The sequence below is a fragment of the Apis laboriosa genome, unplaced genomic scaffold (assembly GCF_014066325.1).
Source record: "Apis laboriosa isolate Shangri-la unplaced genomic scaffold, ASM1406632v1 scaffold30_cov140, whole genome shotgun sequence".
NCBI lineage: Eukaryota > Metazoa > Arthropoda > Insecta > Hymenoptera > Apidae > Apis > Apis laboriosa.
Window position 1 is genome coordinate 1,903,512 of NW_025222776.1, and position 23,276 is coordinate 1,926,787.

The 23,276-nt window shown below is 17.4% G+C and overlaps 1 protein-coding gene across 1 annotated transcript; it reads right to left on the minus strand.

Annotated features, from left to right (window-relative positions):
- Positions 1-1,227: 1,227 nt before the first annotated feature.
- Positions 1,228-22,877, minus strand: LOC122714457 (gamma-aminobutyric acid receptor alpha-like). The gene is made up of 11 exons (XM_043935793.1): positions 22,870-22,877; positions 16,938-17,137; positions 7,983-8,050; positions 6,958-7,178; positions 6,320-6,402; positions 4,967-5,166; positions 4,807-4,894; positions 4,037-4,197; positions 3,599-3,775; positions 2,683-2,825; positions 1,228-1,441 (listed from the first exon to the last, which is right to left on the minus strand). The coding sequence occupies exons 1-11, from the start codon at positions 22,875-22,877 to the stop codon at positions 1,228-1,230; spliced, it is 1,563 nt and encodes a 520-aa protein (XP_043791728.1).
- Between the last annotated feature and the right edge of the window lie 399 nt (positions 22,878-23,276).

The following is a 23,276-nucleotide window of genomic DNA, read 5'->3' on the forward strand; positions in this document are numbered from 1 at the left end:
ATCTTTCAATTAATAATTTTAAAAATTTTTCTTTATAATAATGTTAGTTAATTTGTTTTTTTAAATTGATTTGATAGCATTATATTAATGATGCTCTTAAAAAAAAATGTTTTTTAATATTTTTATCATAAAACAAACATGATTTATAAAGTAAAACAAAATAAATTAAATTAAAGTTAAGAATTAAAGTTCATTTCAACTTTTACGAAGTTCTAGAGTTAGTGTTTCTCGAAATGATATTTCAATAAAAAAATTATTTCTTATAAATAATCCATTATTTACGTATTCATGAATTTTTATTACAAAAAAAATTTTTCTTTAATTTTACATACAACATAATTTTTTTTTAATTGAATTGAACTTATATATACGAATGTATATATATACACAATGTTATTTAACAATATTACTTAAAATATGTAAAATATGAACTTCTTTTGTTTTGAATCTTAAATTAATAATAATGTTTTCTAAATATTAAAAATCTTATTAATATCTTGCAAATGTCCGGTTCATGAAAAATTAAAACGTAACTAAAATGTCTTAAAAAAGTCTTTATAAGAAATAAATAAATGTGTTTAATATGTTTTAAATATCTTTATCATACATCTTTAAAATTTTAATAAATACAATAAAAATATATCAAATTATAATACAATAAAATATATTAAATTATAAAGGAATATAGAATTTTTAAAATACAGTATGTATATTAATAATATATGTATTGTAAAAAAAGGATATATTTTAATCAATTAATAATAAATAATCATTTAATTCCTAATATATTTTTTTAAATACACCATATTTATTCTACATATCATATATATTCTTAAAAAATTAAATGATAATGTAAGTACATGTCAAAATTCATTTAAAGATTAGATTTAGATTTTTTTAAATATAATATTAAAATAAATTATATTAATAGATATATAATAATATTAAAATTTAATATTTTTTAATATAAATAATAACTAAATTTGTAAAAAATAGAAATATTATAATATTGTATTTTATTAATTTTTTTATTAAATATTACATATCTTATTATTCAATATAATATTTAAAAATAAAATACAGTAAGATTAAATAAAAAGAAAGTAGTATTCTATAATTTAACATAATTTGTATTTTTTATTTTTGAAATGATAATATATTTTTCAATTTTTATATTATAATATGTATGTATAAATATCATAGACATTGCTATTTTAATTAATTAAATCATTGAGAAATTGATCCAAGTGGAGGATCTTGCCATTTAAATTCTTCTTGATAGGTGACGTAAATGAGCCAATAACAAACGTTGAGTAGTCCAAAAGAAGCAGGAAATACTATTCGTGCAACTTTATCGATGTAAGACACGCTGTTTATATGTCTTGCAATTTTTTCGCCACGTTTCCTACAGTTTCCAGCTGCTTCTCTTTGTCTGCGCTTCCTACAGTTAATATCAATTATATTTATAATTTAAATGAAATAATCAATATTGAAGATATATTAATAAGAAAATATATTATAAAAGATATATCAGAATAAATAATAAATATATATTTATTTTTATTCTCATATTTATTTTGCTCGTTTCAGTTTTGTTTTAATTTCATTTTTTTTTTATTTTTTTCAAATTAAAAAAATATAATGAAATTCATACAAAATTATGTATATTGTGTTTTCGTTACATTTCTTAAAAAATAATTTTTTTCAAATTATAAATTAATTTTTTCAAATAAATAATAATTAATTTTTCAGAAAAGCAAAATATTAATATTTAAAATACTAACGATATATATTATAATGTAAATTATGATAAATTAATATAAATGTATGTATGATGAAATATAAATACATAATGAAAATGTAGATATTTCACAAATAGTGGACTGATCATCTTGATTTACATTAATGTATATAATAATATTTGTAGCGAAAAATAATCAAATAAAAACTGATTGATTTCAAGAAAAATATATTTCTATATTGTTTAAAATTTTTTATAAAAAGCATTAAATTGTATTAATTAACACATCAAAAAATATATTTCATTTAAAAAAATGAATTTGATTTTTTTTTATATATTTTTTATATATTAATTTTTTATATATTCTTTATTCATTCAGGTGCAAAAAATCTACACAATTATTAAAATATACATTTAATTTTTGTTTGAATACTGTTTTGATACATTTACAGATACTATTATAGATATAAAATAATATAATATCATATAAGATGATTTATATCATATTTTTTAAAAAAGAATATTATTTAAAAAAAGAGAAAGTCTTATAATACACTTTAATTCTATATTCTACGTAGACATAAAAATAAAATTTCTTATGAATTATTATTAATTCATTATTAATTTAATAGAATTAAATTAATAATTATTAATAAATTAATAATTTAATAGAATATTATTAATTTAATAAAATTAATTAAAATAGAAATAAACATTTTTTTACAATTTATATTTTCATCATTATACATTAAAATAATATATTGTTAGATAATTTAAAATAAAATCAAATTTTTTTTAAATATTTTATAAATCTCAACAATATTTTAAATTAATTTTAATTAATTTTTTAATTTTAAATTTTAAATTAATTTAATATTTTAATATATATATATATATAATATTTTCGTTATTATTTTAAAATTAGAGTAGAAATTTTTTACCTGAATGATTCATCACCAGCAAGACAATAAAGAAATTGTCGCCATTTCGGTATCCATATTTCTGTTTGTGTTTGTCTTTCCATTGTTGATGGCTTCGATGCAACAGATACAGTCATTGATCCTCTTTCGTAAGAAACCGATTCCTAAGTGAAAAATTACTTGAAAACATTCAATTTCAATTATAATTATATAAATTTTAATGAAATATATTGAAATTATATATTGAAATTATAATGAAATATATATATATTGTATAAATTATAAAATATTTAAAATTTATTTTATTTTAAAATTTTAAAATTAAAGATAAAATTAAAGATAAAATTATTTTAAAATTTATTTTAAAATTAAAGATAAAAAATTTGATTACAAGTAAACTTGTAAATAATAAAAATTAAATATAAGAAAAAAAGATCATAATAATAATAAATTCTTTTTTATCATATTTTCGAAATATATTAAATAATTCATTGATGCATTAAATTTGCCTTTTAATCTAATTCTTCTTTAATATTTAACAATAAGAATGCAAAATTGTTTGGATCTCCGATTGTATTGAAACTTTACATACTGATAGATATGATTCCTGAGATAATTTTAAGCAATATTTTTTTTTTGCAAAATTTTTATTTTGGTTTTATTAATAAAAACACTATCAATAATTTTATGCACATTTTGATTGCCTCTGTGTTTTCATATTATCATTTTTTCCTCTATTAAAATTTGTAATTGTCATAAATATAATATTCATAAAAAGTAAAATCTTAAAATGTAAAATTTTTTAGTAATTCATAAAAATTTATAATTTTTAAGTTTTACTAAATATAATCTAAACAACAATAAAGTAGTAATTATTATTACTATCGAATTAATTACTAATACCGAATAATTTTCTACTCATGCATATTATATTTACATTAACACCATAAACGTCACATATCAAAGAACTTCTTCTTCGAGATACATCTATTATCGTTTCTGGATGAACCATTTGAGGACTGCACGATACAATACTACAAAACGCATCTTGATAATCAGTTTCACTCTCGTTTTCCCATTCTTCTTCCTCCAAAGGAATTTCTCCACTACCAACCTAAAAGGAAATGTCTACTAGACTATAAGTGATAATTGATCTATAATAGAAAATAAGAGATAAAAATTTCATTAAAATTTCACAAATTTTAATAAATAATTTTGAAATTTTATAACTGAAATATATAATTTTTTAATTGATATTTAAAATTTTAAAAATAATTAATAAAATTTTTTAAATTTTTTATCTCATATAATTTGGTTTTTTAATCATAAATAAATTAATATTGTTAAAATTGAAAATTATGAATATATATTATACCTTTGTAAAATAATGTACACCAGCAAATTCTAATAACGTAGCAATACAATATCCAAAACTCATTAATAAAAACCAATCGAGAGCAGTGGCATATCTAACTTTTGGTAAGTCTGTTCTAGAATCCAGACTAATGGTTGACAATGTCAAAACGGTAGTAATACCTGTAATATTTCATTGAATAATTACATTATGGAATCTAATAAGTTTTAAAACTAATTATACATTATATATGTAGTAATATTATATTATATATGAATATGTATATAATTATCAAATATCTTAATTTTTTATTAATGCGAAATTTATCTTTTTTATAATTATCAACAATTGTCTATGATATAAAATCTTATTTTTAAAATATTATAAATTTAAATAATTTTTAAAAATATAATTAGATTAATGAATTCGTCTCGAAATTATGGATTATAAATACAATGCTTTAATAAATTTATTTAAAAAAATAAACATCTTCAGATTTTAAAAAAAATCTCCAAAATAAATCTAATCATAATTTCTTTATAATAAGTTTATATTATATCCTATATTATATCCTTTTATACGAAACTTTTTTTTGAATAGTGCATAATTTAAAAAATAATATGCATATATATAAAGAGATAAATATAGAAGATATATACTTCATATATTCTTATCCTAAATATTATAAGTATTCTTGCATATTTTTTTGTTAAAATAATTTTGAAAAATTAAATTTAAATTGTTTCATTGACTTTTGTGTATATTTTTGTTTTTTTTGATAAATAATTTACCTAGTCCAACTCGATCGCTGGTAGCCTCGCGATGAATCCAAAAGGATACCCAACTTAGGACTACTATTAGAACACAAGGTACGTAAACCTGATAAAATCATAGGAAAAATAATATTAAATTAGATAACAATTAAATAAGATTAGAAATAAACTGATTTACTTGAATGAGAAAATAGCCGGTATGTCGTTGCAAGTTGAAGGATACTTGAAGAACCGAAAATTCACCCTCTCGACGGACGAACGTTAAATTTCTATATGGTGAACCCATCAAGTCAAATTGTGAAAGAGCCATTCCAGGAACAAAATTAACCGAAGAGCCCTCCTGCCATTCATAAATTAATTGACTGGACGTATATGCATCTAAAAATAAAGAAAAGAAATATTTTGTGAAAATTTTTACAATTAAATATAATAGAGTAACATTAATGATTACATACTGTAAAAGAGTAAATAAAATTTTGTTATAAATAATCATTAATTGTTATAAAAATAAATAATGATTCTATTTTCTTTAGTCATCATTATGGCTAAAAGAATTAATTTAATTTAATTTCAGAAAAATCAAATGAAAATATAAAATATATTTTACATTTATATTATATATTAATTAATGGTAATTAATGAGGATTATAAAAAGTATTTTAGGGAATTATAAAAGTGATTATATAATATATATTTGATATGAGTATTTGATATATATATATATATATATATATAATAATATAATAATTAATATATATAATAATTATATATATATTACATATAATACATTAATATATTTAATATATTTTATATTTATATTAATTAATTTAATTCAAATATAACAATTCATGAAAATTATAAATAGGTTCAACTAGACAAATCATGTTTTTTCATCATATATTTTTATGTAGAATATTTTTTACTGTAATTTTTTCAGAATAAAAAAAAGTGATTTAATTAAAGCTAATTAAATGATAAAAAATTAATGTGTCCTTTTATCTAAAAAAGATAAGGAAATATTTTAAGTCATAAAGAAAAATTCTCAAAAAGTTTGTTGAATCTTTAATCTAATCTATTAATATTCTTTATTATCCATTTAATTTTATCTAAATTTAATTTAAATTTAATTTAATTAATTTAAATAAAGACTCTTTTGAAAAAAATAACAATTTATGCAATTTATCTTGTATTTTTATATCAAATTTTAATTAAAGTAAAAAATATATTGTAATAATATAATAGATTTGTTTTTAGTTTATTTTTTAGTTTTTTAAAATTTTATTATATCATTTCATAGAATATTCAAATTTTAGAAAAAGATATTATATAAATTCTATTAATATAATTAAATATAATTAAATATTATTTTAAAAAATTCGAAATAAAATATATTTATTATAATAGTTTGTAAATTATTATAATTTTATGATTTACATCAAAAACAAATTTTTTTTATTGTATATACATATGTATATATAATATATTTGTGCATAATTTTTAAAACTTTTTTCAAATTTAAAAAGTTACTTACAACTTCCAAGAATAAGAGGGCAGGATTGACGATCCATGGGAAAGTTTCGAAGTTCCATTGGACATTTTGCTTTTATAGTAAGTCTATAATAAATATTACTGTAACGTATTATATTTCAATTTTTTCAAAATTTATTGAATAAATAAAATTTAATATTAAATATTTATTAGTATTTATATTTTTAATATTAAAAGCATAAATATTATAATAAAGAGAAAATGTATTAAATTATAATTTTATTATAATTATAATAAATAATTATATATTTAATTATTAATTTAAATAATAATTATATATATTATATATTATATAATTAAATAATATTTATATATTTTAAATAAAATAATAAATATATTAAATAATTTATATATTTTATTATAATTATAATATTTATGATTTCAAATAACGATGATGTTCTCATATTTAAATATTTTTATTTAAATAATCTATTCTATGTACTCATTTAAAATCTTATTGTTTTGTGACAATTGTAGTTTCAAATAATTCTTTATATTCTTTTTTTTTCTCTTTTCCAAATTTTAAGTTCAAACTATTTAATATTTTTATAAATTTTAATTGTTCATTTTATATTATAAAAACATAAAAAATGAAATATTTATTAATTGACATATAATAACCTCATAGAATACAGAATATCTCCATCTTGCGAGATTCTTAATAATTTATTTGGCACCGTAATGGTATGCACATAGCTATGTTTTCCATTATAAAAATACGTATCTGGCCTCCAAATTCTTTCCAACATTTTGATGCTTAAACTGAGAGATTTTATTGGGCCTAAAAAGCTCAAACGAGAATCTCTCCAAGATTGTCGAAAATAACAATCCATTGAATAATCCTGTAAAAATAGATTTTATAAAAGTAAAAAGGAAAACATTATAAGATTTATATGATAAGAGAATTAATTACAGATTACTTTCAGTTTACTACAAATTTATATTTATAGATAGAAATTAATTAATATATAAATTAATAGAAATTATAAAATAATTTTAGAAATATATAAAATAAATTTAAGAAAAATAATATAAAATATTATACAAAATGTTTAGATGAAATAATTAAAAAAATTCAAAAATTATTTTCTAGAAATTAAAACATATATAAAAGTTATATAATATATAATAAAATATGACAAATAAAAAATATTAAAATTAAAATCTAAAATTAAAATCTATTTCTCAAATTATAACTAATTTAATTTTAAATAATGTGACATAATATCATATAAGTAAAATAATTGTATTTTCATTATACTATATAGTAATGCAAAATTAAATTTTATAACTTAACTATAACTAACTTAATTATAATTTACAATTTTAAAATAAACATCAAAAGACATTCTAGAACTTTTAATTTTTGCGTTTATTTTTTAAAATAAACTTTTAAATTGTATTCTTTTTGTCTTGTCTTTTTTCTTCGTTCAAACATTCTTTAAGCAATAAATAAAAAATTAATTATGCAATTTTAATAGCTTTATAAAAAATTTTCATTGCATAAAAAATAAAAAATTTTTAAGATAAAATAGATTTTTTTATTATTATATAATAAAAATAGAAGTCTATAGAAAAAAAATTGTACAATATATAATGTAAAAAATATTATAAATTGAAGAATCATTAAAATATTATACACATACCATATCGAGTTCTGATACAGGACCCATGCTTCTTATTAAAATATTTGTTTTTACCACAGTTGGTGTTCCTAATAATCGAAAAAATGTAATCATATTTCTGGTTATGAATTATAATTCTATAATTATAAATTGAAAAAATTATTAATAATTAATAATTTTTAATAATATACTATAAATTATTAATAATATATTGTCTATGCCAATATTTCTCAATATGGTAATAATTCAATATTGAATTATATTAAATTTTTTATGAATTGTGACGATATAAATATTATATCTAATAATAATTAAATATCATTAATATAAATTATTTTGTTTATAACATATATTGTATATAAAAATTTTTAAAAAATATAATTCATTTCTGTTAATTTACTGTTTTTTATCATTCTGTTTTTTTATTTAAAATTATTATTCTGTAATTAAATTTAAGAAAACAGAGATAGAATTGAAATATATAATTTGTTGTAAATTAAAATTGATTTGATATGTTCTTTCTGTAAAAATATATCAATAATTATTTACAAAAAAATACCTTTTATTGATTTCAATAACATTAAAATATTTCAACAATATTTCAAAATATTATTTCAACGTTTCAAATGATTCAAACTTTAAGAGTTAATATAAATAATAGAAATATTATGTCATAATGATTTCTATAAAACATTATGTTAAGTAGCAGTTTCGAATCTGTGAATCGTGGTAATAAGATCATAAAGTATTATTATTATAATATAATAATATTATATTATTTTATAGTAATATATTATTATAAAATATTATATTATTTTATAATAATATTATATTATTATATTATGTTATACAGAAGCATCGAAGTCAAATAATTAATTCAAAGAACAATTACTAATTACTTACTAATTCTATGACATTAAAACAATGTTTTTAAAATAATTAATTTTTATTAATTTTTTTTTTCTTATCTTATACAGGGTATTAATATAATCCTAGGTTACTTTTGGAAATTATTTTTTACCAAGCCAAAATAAATATAAAAATTGATAAAAATATCGCTTGAAGCTTACTTATTAAAATACAAATATTCAACAGGTTTATTTTAAAGAGAATATGTTCTTTTTTTTCAACACGATTTTTTGTTCTTTGTTTTTTTATATATATCATATAATCTGTATATCACAGTTGTGATGTATCTTTTTTAAAAATATATTGTATATAAAAATCTGAATACAAAAAATTTTAAAAATTTAATTTCATATTCACATATTAAGTGATAAGATAAAATATAAGTGGTAAGATAAAATATTTTAAAATACATTGTATTTTGGAATTATTAAAAAATATAAATATGGAAAGAATATTTTCCATGATTTTCAATAGACAATAGAAGAATCGATGACATGATGAAAAAGAAAATAAATTGAAAATTTTTTTGTTTAAGATATTTTTAACATAATTTAAAATTATAAAAATATATCTTATTTAAAACTTTATAAAGAAATAAAAAAAGAAATGAAAAATTTTTATACAAAATTAATTAAATGTAAATAAATATATAATAATAATAATATAACGAAAAAGATAATGATAATTAAATTATTCTTTTTTAATTACAATTTGAAATATCAATACAAATTTATGTTTTTAATTATTATGTATATACATCTATATAATTATTAAAAAAAATGAATATAAATAAAAAACTTTTTTTCAAATGTTTTCTTTTTTGTTTTTAATATTTAATAATCTAATTTAATTATAAGCAATTTAAATTCATATTAGATGAAGCAAGATAAATAGAACAAGATGGCAGTATAACGAAGATAGAATTATCTCATTTTACATATTTATGTCTCGCTTCTCATCTGATTTCATTTGATTATACTTTAATAAGTAAGCATTAACTGTCATTTTTGTACTTCAACAATTGATTATTCAAAAATGTTTCATAAATTAATATTAATATCTTGTATAGAGAACAAATGTTGTCAATTATTTAAATATTGCAAAGGATCATAAAAAATTAAAAAACATAAATCTAGAAAAATATTTTAATTATTATATGGATTTTTTAGCAATAATTTTTAACAATAATTTTATGTACTCTTTTATAATTATATAATTATTGCTGATGGGAAAAAAATATAATGTCGATTATAATAGAAAAAGTAAATCAATTTAATATTATCAAATTTTACTATAATCCATATTCAATTTTAAAATAATTTAAATTGTGTGCATGAAATAGCATAAAATTATTACGTGATATATTAATAAATTTTTTATTTATTTTTTTATTTATATCAATAATTTTATTATTTATTTTTTATAATATCTTATCAATTGAGAATTGAGAATAGTAAGAATAGAAAGCTTGAACTACATTAATTTCTAAATTTAAATGAAAATAAAATTTAAGTGAAATAAACAATTACATAAAAACAATTTTAAAATATTTTATAATTTTATAAATTTATTAAACAATTATTAAACAATATTCTTATAAAATAAATTTACTATAAAAACTGATTCATTTGAAATTATCAGATTCAAAAACCGATATAACTTTCCTATCAATTCAATAAAAACAAAATAAATATAATAAAAATATCTATCAATAAAAATAAATAAATATTTCTTATCTTTATTAAATAACAAATTATTTAACACTGTAATTAAGGACGATGAATTTAATTAATCTTCATAAATTTTTTTTTAAATATTTATGATAAAGAGAAGAAAGATGAAAGGATGCTCGCGCATAAAAAAAAGAAAAATAATAGATACACTGTCGAAAATGAGTACAGAAGTATAATCGAAAGTATAGTTTGGCATTCTTTCGGATGGATAAAAAAAAGAAGATCGTGGAAAATTGAGACCGCATGTTAGAGATAAAGGCGATTTCGAAGGGGTACTTTTCTTCAGCTGGCTGCAATCCAACTTTCCGCGCGTTTCGTTCCTATTGGATCGACTCCTATTTTTTTCCTTTTTGCTCAATCACTTGTCAAAGATCATTACAATGCTCCAATTTTTTTTGTTGTAAACATTTTAAGGCTGTTATACGAATGAGATATTATCCATGTCATTGAATTATCTTAATTTTGCTCCACGATAATTATTAAATATAAAATGCATATATATTTATTAATCATGAATTAATAAATTTGTTAATAACAAATACATCACAAATCTTATTTATAATTATAAATTATAGTAATTATCGTTTATAATACAAAAAATAATATTATTTAATAAATTTAATATTATTTAATAAATTAAAATAATATTTTTTATTTGTTAAAGATTCATATGAAAATATCAAATATTGTCACATAATAGAACATAATACATTATACATAATTTTGTTTTTTTAAAATTCTTAAAAATATTAATTTTCTTCAATTTTTTTAAATGATATAAAAAAAGAATTCCTATATAATAATTAATGTATTATAATATAATATTTTAATAACTAAAATTTTTACAAAGAGAAATTTTTTAATTTTATATTTAAAATTTTTAAAATATCAAATAAAAAGACAATATTTAGGTAATGACCTAAATAAAATCAAAATATTTCGAGAAATAAGAATTTTTTACTTATTTGAAGATAACAATTTAAGAAAATTAGAATTTCACAATAATAAAACATAATTAAAAGAATATTATATAAACGTATAATAAAAATTATCTTTTCTTTTTAAATTTCACCATATTATTTTTTTTTCAGATAAACAATAAATTAGATCTTCATTCTTATACAAATTATTGATAAATTCATGAAATACATTTGAAGAATCAGTTTTAGAAAACAAAACAAATACAAAAATTAAGACTTAATCATTAAATTATAAGCGATTGAAATTTGATGAAATGAAATAAAGATAGAAATAGCTCCATCTTCATTATATTTCTATTTTATCCTATCTCTATTTCATTTCATCTAATTTCAATTGCTGTAATAAATAATAAATTTGCTTTCCAATAAATTAATAAATAATTTATTTTATATGTATAATAATAAATAAATAAATAAGCTTCAATCAATATTTTTGTATATTAATTTTTGTGTTTGTTTTGATTTTTAAAGTCGACTCTCTTCCGAATATGTTTAACAAGTTATGTAATTTCATATTTTTTCTCTCTTGTATTAAATGCATACAAATTAAAGATCTTGCAGCAAAAGTAATGTGACCCATTTTTGATAATTTTTGAGTTATTAGGCATACAATAGGACGTTGATTAACTAGCTTAAACGAAGATCAAACAGCCCGGATAAATCCGGGAATACCGCGAGATAATCAAAGCTCGAGAAGAAATGACGAGAAGGAATGGATTTTTTATATAAATTATTTTCTCTAATAATTTATTTCTATGTTTTGAATATTCATTTGTAATTAAATTTAATATTTATCAATAATTTAACGGAGAAAAATATTAATTACAGAAATAGAAATTGAAAAGAAAAAATAATAAGTTTGACTACAAATATTTGTATTTTTGGAAATAAGAATAAGAAATATATAAAGTGCATGTAATACATATAAAAATATACAAAATATCGAAATTAAATTAATATTTGATTTTTAAGGGATGAAATAGATTTTTACTTAAGTTTCATTTCTCTAGTTGTATTCATAAAAATTTTAATTTGCATAAACATCTGCAATGTGTAGTTATAGAAATTTGTTTTAGTAAACAGAAGATGCTGAATAATCGAAATCCTTGATAACCGAGATTCTGGATAATCTAGATTTCTGATAATTGAGATTCTGGATTATCGAGATATTGAATAACTGCGATCCTATTAATCGAGATCCCATTGCATATATATCTAATATATATATCTATATATTATATATTTAAATAAAAATTTTATATCTATGTATAGCATAAGATATAAATATTAATAAAAAAACAAATTATTTACTAAATATTATATTATAAGATACAATAAGGATACAAATTACTAATATTTTAATATGTAATATATATATATATATAATATGAACTTGTTTCTCTTTTATATCTAACTATTAATAGCTATCTAACTATTAATAACTTATTAATAAAATAATAATAATTTGCACGTTATATATTGTTATTTATTGTTGATAAAAATTGATAAAAGAAACTATGTTTCGATATTTTCGTCAGAAACTGAAATAAAGAAAATAATAAGTTTGACTATAAATATTTGTATTTTTGGAAATAAGAATAAGAAATATATAAAGTGCATGTAATACATATAAAAATATACAAAATATCGAAATTAAATTAATATTTGATATTTAAGGAATGAAATAGATTTTTACTTAAGTTTCATTTCTCTAGTTGTATTCATAAAAATTTCAATTTGCATAAACATCTGCAATGTAGTTATAGAAGCTTATCAATTCAACAACTTAGCAATATGTACATATTTTTTAATTATTGTTGCTTGTTAATATTAAATAATATATTTTATAAGCAATTTTCTTAAATTGTTACAAATGAATCTACCACTTTTTTGCGCAAAAATTCTTAATTAAACAAAACGATAATATCAATGCATATAAATACATATAATACATATGCATTGTTATACTTGAAATGAAATGTTGTCTTTGAATAGGTGTTTCTTTTGAAATATTTATTTCTTTCTTTCAACAATAATTAAAATCAAAAAAAAAAAAAATATTTTGTCCCAGTTATGTTGCACAAATAATTGATATTTGTATAGATATTCTAAATATTTTGGCAATTTTGATTCAATTTCCAAACATTGTTTTGAACCAAAAATAATTTCAAGATCGTAATAATAATGTATACAAGGTCATTGAATTTATAATTTGATATAAATTATAAGCATTAAAAAATGAAAAATACTTAGCGTTATTTTAAAAAATCGAAATTAATTTATTGGCAATTTATAACTAATTATCAATTAACAGATTTTTATTAAAAATATTTTTTTGCGGATTATAAAAATGCAGTTATGTGAGATTTTTTTTTATATTTACACCAGTAATATTTTTAATTTTATATATATGTTTATAGAATTGATTTTAAAAAAAAATACTTCATCTTTCGATATAAGTTCTTTTCATTCAATTCAAAATTTAAATAAAGAAATTATAATTATTTATTATTATATTAATAATACAAAAATAATTAATAATATTAATTTACAAAAATTAATTATTTTGAAAATATATATAACTATAGATATATTAAATTTTAATAATTGGATATTTTGAGAAAATTTAAATTTATATGATTCTCTTATTGATTTTAAAATTTCAAAAAATTAAAACATTAGAAAAATTATAATATAGCTAAATAAATATTTAAATATAATAAATTATTATTATTATAATACATATTATTATTAATTTTATTTTATTTTATTTTATTTTTATTTTTAATGTATCAACATTCAATATTGTTAAGAAATTTTATTTAGATATAATTTATAAATTTCAATAGTTTTTCAATTTTTAAAAATATAAAATGATGAAATTTCTTTTCTTCTTAATACTTAATATTTTTATTAATTGATATTTCGTACAATCAAAACGAAATTTAATATTAAAATTAAAATGATCTTTTTCTCACAAATTATATCATAGTATAAATATATAGTATAAGTAAATTTTTAAATTATATTTATTATTTTTCACTTATATCGAAAGACTGAGATAAAATAAAAATGCTAAAAATAAATAAAGTAATTCAATAAATAAAGTAAAAAAAATAGAGATAATATTTATTTAAAAAATTTCTTTATTATACAATGATTTTATTAATAGTAAAGAAAATATAAAAAAATAGGAGGTAATTTTATATTTTGATTTTACGATTTTATTCCATGATTTGGATATTATGATTTTAAATTAATGCACAACAATGAAATTCATGGAATTATAATATAGCGTGTATATTTAAAAAGTAAATTAAGTTATATATCCAATCTTTAATGTAATATTTTTATTGTTCCTATCAAATATTATTAAATTTTATCTTTATTATTATTTTTATCTCATTATCATTTATTTTTTTTAATTTATTCTTATAATTCTTTTTCTTTTTGAATTTAATTCTTTAACAAAACTAAATGATCATCTAATTTTATTTTATATATAATTATTTTTACATACAATTGTTTTATAAATATCACAAGCTACTAATAATCCACGAATTAAAAAAAATATCTCTTAATTATTTGTATTTTAATATATGAAAAATTATATCATTTATATCAAAAAATATATAATATATATATATATTTTAATATTATATTATATTATAATTAATATTATATTATATTTACTATATATATATAATTTATATATTGAAAATTATCAAAAGTTTTCTTTTTTAATAATCGAAAATTTAAAAAATACAAAGAACAAAAAAAATATAAAAAAATCACATTTGGATCATTTTTCATCAGTTTTTATCAATAAACTTATTATTAATGATAGAGCATTAATGACACTATACCTAATTGTAATAGAAAAATTTGAAATCATTATAGAAATAATATGATATTATGGTTTTAAATTTTTGGTTTTATGTAGAATTTTTTTATTTAGATTATACTTTGAATAATTTTAAATTTTTGTTCGAATCATGAAACCTCTCAAAATTAAATATTTCTGATATTAATCAGAATCATTTTAGACTATTCAATATATAATATTACATATAATAATTATGCAATATATAATATTGTACATATTAAAAAAATAATTCAAAAATTTTATACTTATAAAGAAAATCAAAGACAAAATGAAAAAATTGGGAGAAAAAAATTAAGAACACGCCCAAATTTTTTTTTATCAAACTATCGTAATCGTTTAATCCTTTCATCATCGAGATTGAATTAATCCAATTTATTCTGAACATGCAAAATCTGTCAGAGCATGAAAAAAATTTTATGAGTAAAAAATTGTTTTGATTAGTGAAAAAATCGTAACTAAATTTTATATATGTACATATAGAATTTAATAATAAAATGTATTAAGTAAAATAAAATTTAATCTTATAATATTACGAATTATTGAATGTAAGTAAATTTATAAAAATGAAATGAAAAAATGGATGCAAATTATGATATATGATAATTGAAAATCAAAGAGAAATTTGAAAATTTAAAAAGTAATAATAGTATATAAGATGTCAATATTAGATGAAACGGAAAGAAATCAATTATTTTTATATATTTTTATATATTATAATTTAAAGTCCGTAAATTTTTTTAAAAATGAATTTGAAAAATGGATCATAATTCTTCTTTTACAGTTTCCCATCCAATGATTTATTTTTCAAATTCATTTTTTAAAAAATTTATGGGCTTTGAATTATATATAAAAATAATGGATTTTTTTTTTTATATTCATAGAATATTTTCAAAAATCAATTCTATAAGCCAAAATAAACGCAAAATTTGAAATACAATAATTGAGAGTTGAGATCATTCATTAAGTTTTAAATAATTGAAATTTACATTAGATGAAACAAAAATGAGAAAGCATTTTATCTTCGTTATACTATTGTCTTTTTTAGTTCCGTCTCTTCAACTAAAGCGATGTTAAATTTCTTGTAACTTAATAAATAAATTTCAATCAGCATTTTTGTATATGAATTTTTGTGTTTGTTTTTATCTTTAGAATTAATTTTTCAAAAGTATCTCAAGAATATATCAACATATGTATACAAATTTATATTGTACTAATTTATATTTTAATTCGATTTAAATAAAATATTTTATCTTTTACAAATATTTTTTAAAAATATTATTTATACGTGAAATAAAACAAAATTTATAATATATATAATATTATAATATATATTTTTGTATAGATATTGACCCAAAAATGATGAAAATAATATTTACTTAATATAGATATCAATATGAAAATTGATTGAAAATTGGTTTAAAAAATAATGTTCGAAATAAAATGAAAGTATAACTTTTTGTTTTTTTACCCTTTCCGTGAGTAGGTAGTTGATTGTTTTCGTAATTCATTAGAAGATTCTCGAGAACCATTGTGATATTTCTAGAAACAATGTCGTTGACGGTTCCTCTGGTTAATGTAACTTTCGAAGAAGTCTTTGAAGCTGCTGAAGAAACATCAAGAGCGTAATTCCGATTTTTGCACATTGACAGCAATATGAAAAATATCAATCTGCAAAAGATACCAACTTATCGAATTATCAATATTATTAATATAATTTTTTAAATGGTTAAAACTACATCTTAATTAAACAATTTATTTTTATAATAATCAAATATCTCATAAATCTCATAATATCCCATCTCATGTTATAATATGAAAATTAAATATGATTAGAGTAGAAAACGAAAGGATTAAATTCTTTTTTTTTATAATTTGTAATAATGAAAAAAAATTGCTTTCTATAGAATTTAATATTTAAATTCTTTATATTTAAGATGCTATAAAATACTTAAAAATTATTATTAATTATTTATTATTTATTATTTAATTTTTATAAATTTCTATTCGATAATTTATAATAATTCAATTTTTACAAAATTACTTAATTTAATGCTAATAATTTTTGTAATATTTTGTATAAATAATTTTGTACGAAAAAATTTAAATTAAATGAGATAAATTTAAAAAAATTAGCAATTCTCAAATATTTCTAATGTGTTATTTATATTATAAATATCATTTTATATATTTATTTTAAAATATTAATTAATTTATAATAGAAAAATATTATAATTGATATTATGAAAATAATGAAAATAAGGATTAAATTAAATATTTTATAGAAATTATTTTTATACATTAATTTTAAAATATTAGAGATAAATTTTTTGTATTAACATAATATCATATAAATAATAATATCATAATAAAAAATAATCATACAATTTTGATTTTTTCGTTTTTTTCTAATGTATACATTCGAAGAATTAATAAATAAAAAATAATATTAGTCAAATCAGAATAAATATTATATGTATTTAATAAGTTTAATATTTTGAAAAAATATTTTTAAATATTTAAGAATATCATATTTAAGGATATCATAAGCATTAATATATATATTTATATTTATACTTTCCAAATCTTTTTCTCGTAAACAATAGATTTTAAAAAAAATGGAAGACAAAAAAATCTTATTGCTTAATGATCAAAACGAATTTTCTAAATTTATAATAATAATCATGAAATGATAATTAATTTTCTTAAAATTAATATTTATATTATTTTTTATATTTTATGATAAATATCATCTATAATTATAAAAAAATTTTTTTTTACATTTGTCACTTCGATCTTATAAAAATTATTGTAATGTATTTTGAATGGATCAAAATCGATTGTTGAAATTTTCAAAAATTTGCAAAAATAAAGAATTGTTACAATTCTATTAAAAATTCATTAACGAAAAAATTGTAATTGAATGTAAACATATTACATTAATATAAATATTTAAATATTTTTATGAGTTACTCTATTTTTATGATGTTACTATTCATTATTATCATAATATGTTCAAGTTCAAAATTTTATGACTGTATTATGCTTATTTTATTATTATTTTATTTAATAAAATCATTGTTTTATTTTATTATTATATTATAATAAAAAAAATTTTTTAAATAATTTTATTTTATTTATATTTAATAAAATTCGAAAATTTATTTTTTTCATCGTCATTATTAACAATACATAAGAAGAAATAATTAAAAATTATAGAGAACAAAGCAATCGTGATTAATCATTGCTGTCTTTATAGCTATAACTAGATCATTTTTTCCAATCGTTACAACAGAATGATAACGCTAATTGGATAATAAAAATTGAATTATTTAAATTTAAATTTATTAGTATGAAGTACTTTTGATCCAATTATATTACGTGACTCATAATCCAAGAGTTCAAAAGACAATTTAGTTTTAAATATATATGGGATGATCCATAATTCATTGTACAGAATCAAAAAGATTCTATGGATTTTATATTCATAAATTCAAAATAAGGAAATTGTGATAGGTTTTATTTTAAGTAAATCAAATTTGAAAGTTTTTCAAATACAAATGGAATTAGCTAATTCAAATATTCATAATATATGAATGAACTAGAGAAGGTAAAGAATAAATAAAAGGTAATTCTAAATGTGAAAATAAACAAAAAATGTAAAATTTATTATTTTTTTTATTTAAAAATTAATTTCCAAGAAAATTGTATTTATCGAAAATTGATTATACTATTTTTTGATTGTATATGTTCAATTTTAATTTTTTCAAAAACAAAAATTTAAACGATAAAATTTTATTCTATATTTTTTTATTATTTTCATATATAGAATTTGTATAATTTGTATAATAATAATTGTATAATACATAGAATTTATAATAATTATTTATTAATAATTCATTCGTATTCAATTAAAAATTATGGATGAATTATGGATGAATTATTGTATAAATGAAAGTTATCGATCAATCGAATCTCTTTTTAAATTTAAATTTTTTAAACAATTTGTATAATGTTATAAAAAAATAATCATACATTTGATTAATTTTTTTTTCATCATTTATATTTTATTAAAAACATTGTATGTATATTATTTTTTTGACTTTTTTAAAATAGAAATATATTTAGGAGTTATATAATATATTTAATTAATTATTTTAATTGAAAAAGATAGTTTAAAGCGGAAATTGCATAATTAGTAGATTATCTAGTCTTTTATTCACACTCTAGACATTTCCCACTTCATATTTGAAAAGGATGAGAATAACCCAACAGTCAAAGAAACTGCATTGTTTGCACTACAATACTGGAGCGAAAAGAATAGCCATTAGAAGCTCTAGATTCAAAAGAATATCACGTCGAGTTCTGTATTACTCACCAATGTTTATCATGTGTATCCTCCACAAACAAAATTTCGAATTAAATTATGAGTATTCATAAAATAAACAATTTTTTTCTTAAATTTTGAAATTAATGTTTAAAAACTTTGTTTATGAAAAAAATAAATAAAGATTTACATAATGTGAATATTTGAATTTTCATTAAAATACTATATTTCAAATATTTTAAAAATATTAAGTTGATGGTTTTCGTTCATAGTAAAATAAAATTACAATTAAATATGTGTAACTAAAAATTAAAATTTATATCATATATCTTTCTATATAATAATATTATATTAATGAATTAATAAATTACAAGTTATCGATTATAAACTTCTTTTAAATTTCATATAATTTTGAATATAAGACAGTTGAACAAATGAGACAATTGAATAAATTTTTTAAATTTATAAAATCTTATTTATTTTATTATTAAAATTTCAATTTAAAAGATCAGTTAATTAAAAGTTAGATTTTAATTTCATATTGATAATATAAGTTCATATTGATAAAAGTAATATTTTATAGTCAATCATGATTTTCAATATTATTTATAAATTAGATGCATTATAAAAATTTTATAATTAAAGATCATTTTAAAATTTTTTTAAGATTATTTTAAAATTAAAGATTATATACAATTATATTATAGAAATTATAATTTTTGAAAATTTTAAATAATTATGTCTATATATTTTAAAAATCGAGTATTTTTTGTAGTAAAAAAATTCAATTATTGATTAATAATTGGAAATTATCAAAATGATTATATTGAATTATTTAAGAAAAAACACAATCTATTTATTTATAAAAAAATCCACCCAACTTTTATATTTTTGCAAATTAACAATATTGACAAATATTAAATATATTTATATTTATTAATACATTGGTATGAATATCAATTATGAAATGAAGAAAAAAAAATATTAAAATTAATATAATAAAAATATATTTGAGAATAAAACTTTCTCTCAAGTTGCTTTCAAGAATTATTTTTCGCAAATAGATAATATCAATTGAGAATGAAAATTTTACATACTCAACATAATTTCCACTTCTGAAAAATTTTTTCAAAAGCAATTCTCAAATATTCTCACCCTAATTATCATGTTTCCATTACTTGAATAATCATGTAAAAAAAAAATTTTTGGGTGCGTGAAAAGTAAAAACGAATAGAAAAAAAGTGAAAAATTCAAACTTGGTCACGTAAGAAGGAAAGAACGGTTGGTATCGAGAAAGGCAGAGAAAAGCATGAGAGGCCTAGGTAAAGGAAAAAGAGGGGAATAGAGTATAAAAGTGCTCTCCTTAGCCGCGGATTCAGCAACTTCCGACGAGGGAGTCCCCTCGATCTTTCGAGTGAACATTCTGCCTCGTTACGTCAGAATCGCCCTTTAAACCCTTCCAGTACCCTTTTTACGAAAAGGCATTAGAAAAAAAAATTTTTTTGACAAATTTGTTTATATTTCAGTTATTATAATAATCAACAAATACAACATAATGTTTCAATCATCAATATATATATATATATATATAATCTATATAATCTATATAATATATAATAATCTATATATATATAATCTATATAATCTATATAATATATAAATATATATAATCTATATATATATATATATATATGTGTTTCATGATTTTAATATTTTTTTAAGTAATAATAATATATAATTTTTAAATATTTTTATAATATATATTTTTATAATATTTTTATAATAAAATATAAATATTTTAAATATTTTTATAATAAATATTTTTATAATATATATATAATATTTTATAATATATAATATATATAAAATATTTTTTTATATATACAAAAGAGAAATATTTCATATTTTAAAATAAAGTATTTAATTTTCTTACAATATTTTTAGCTTCTTTTTTTATAAAACTAAATACTTTTTTTTTGAAATTGATAAAATTAAATATTTTTAATTGTTTACGATACCACAATCATTCCATCGTGCAAAGATTTTATTTTATTATCAATAAAATAATTAATTAAAAATTTTTATTAGATATATATTTATATAATAAAAATATATAAAAATAACATATGCTATGTATATAGTTATATAGATTATATTGCAAAAACATCAAAATCATATATATGTATATATATATATACGTATATTTCAAAGTTACTGAATAGAAATTGCGATAATTCTTGAAAAAGGCTTGAAAAAGACGATAATTAACGAAAAGGCATAAGCCGACAAAAAACGATAATTATTTTTTTTTTTTTTCGGTTATTGCAGGTATATATTTACTGGGAACATATTATTTTAATTTCAGCTTTTTCATTAACGGTCTATATCAATATTACCATATTTGAGCTAATCGATGCAGAATGCCAATTTTTGGCACTATTTTCATCATTATAATTTACTTCTCTCTATAATTTTTCATTATAATATATAACTTTATATGCTACATGCCATTCTGGGAAAAATATTCAATTTTTTACATAATTGTATTAATATCATATTATAATCACATTAATATTTAATAATTAAGTAAAAAAAAAGAATAAAATAAAATAAAACAAAAATATAATACAAAGAGATAAGATTTTTATATTTTTATATTTTTTATTTAATGGATAAATATTTGATTAATCATATTTATTAATTATATTATTAATTATTCAATATATCTTAATTTTTCGATCATTTTTTTTCTAGTAATCTTAATCATAACATTATACGTATATACTTATATACATATGTCATACATTATTCATTAGTATCAATAAAAATCAGATTAATCAGATTTTTTTATACTAAAAATAATTTTGGCATTATCAATTAAACTTACTTTGTACACGACATAAATTAAAATATGTTCTACTTGTTTCAATACAAATTTTTTAATTCTTATCTAACATAATATATGATAAAAAAAATTTTAACGATATAAAAGGATTTAAATTTAAACGATTATCTAATTATCTTTGTTAAAACTACGCATTCTTTGATTAAAAGAAAATGAAAAATATTTACTTACCCTAACATTTCGCTGCACCTTTTTTCTTCTTCGCACGAAAAAGAATTTTGATCGAAAAAAAAAAAATAAAATAAGCTCGAACCGAGTACCGGCACTCGCGGGGAAGATCTACATGCGATTCTTGTGACAGATCCTCGTGGATCTCCCACCTGGGAGAGATGAAACTTTCTGCCGCGCAAACTCCAACAATCCTGCCTTCGACAACGTTCAACGAACTTTGCATATTATCGTTTATTCGTTGCTTTCTTTATTCCTTTGTTTTTTGTAGCTCCATGTTCAAAGCATTCACAAAACTATCATCAGTTTCTTTCTTTCTTTCTTTTTTTTCGTTACAATTTTTTCCCATTTTTACCTTCAGTTATGTTTGGCCAAATACTATATTGGTTTTACGAAGCTTTGTACGAGTA

Bases quoted from the DNA above. Each gene is read 5' to 3' on its own strand.
- LOC122714457 (XM_043935793.1), bottom strand. The intron at 7,179-7,982 runs GTATGTGTATAA...CTATTTTTACAG, and splicing joins CTGTATCAGAACTCGATATG to GATTATTCAATGGATTGTTA. The intron at 6,403-6,957 runs GTTATTATATGT...TATTTATTATAG, and splicing joins GATATTCTGTATTCTATGAG to ACTTACTATAAAAGCAAAAT.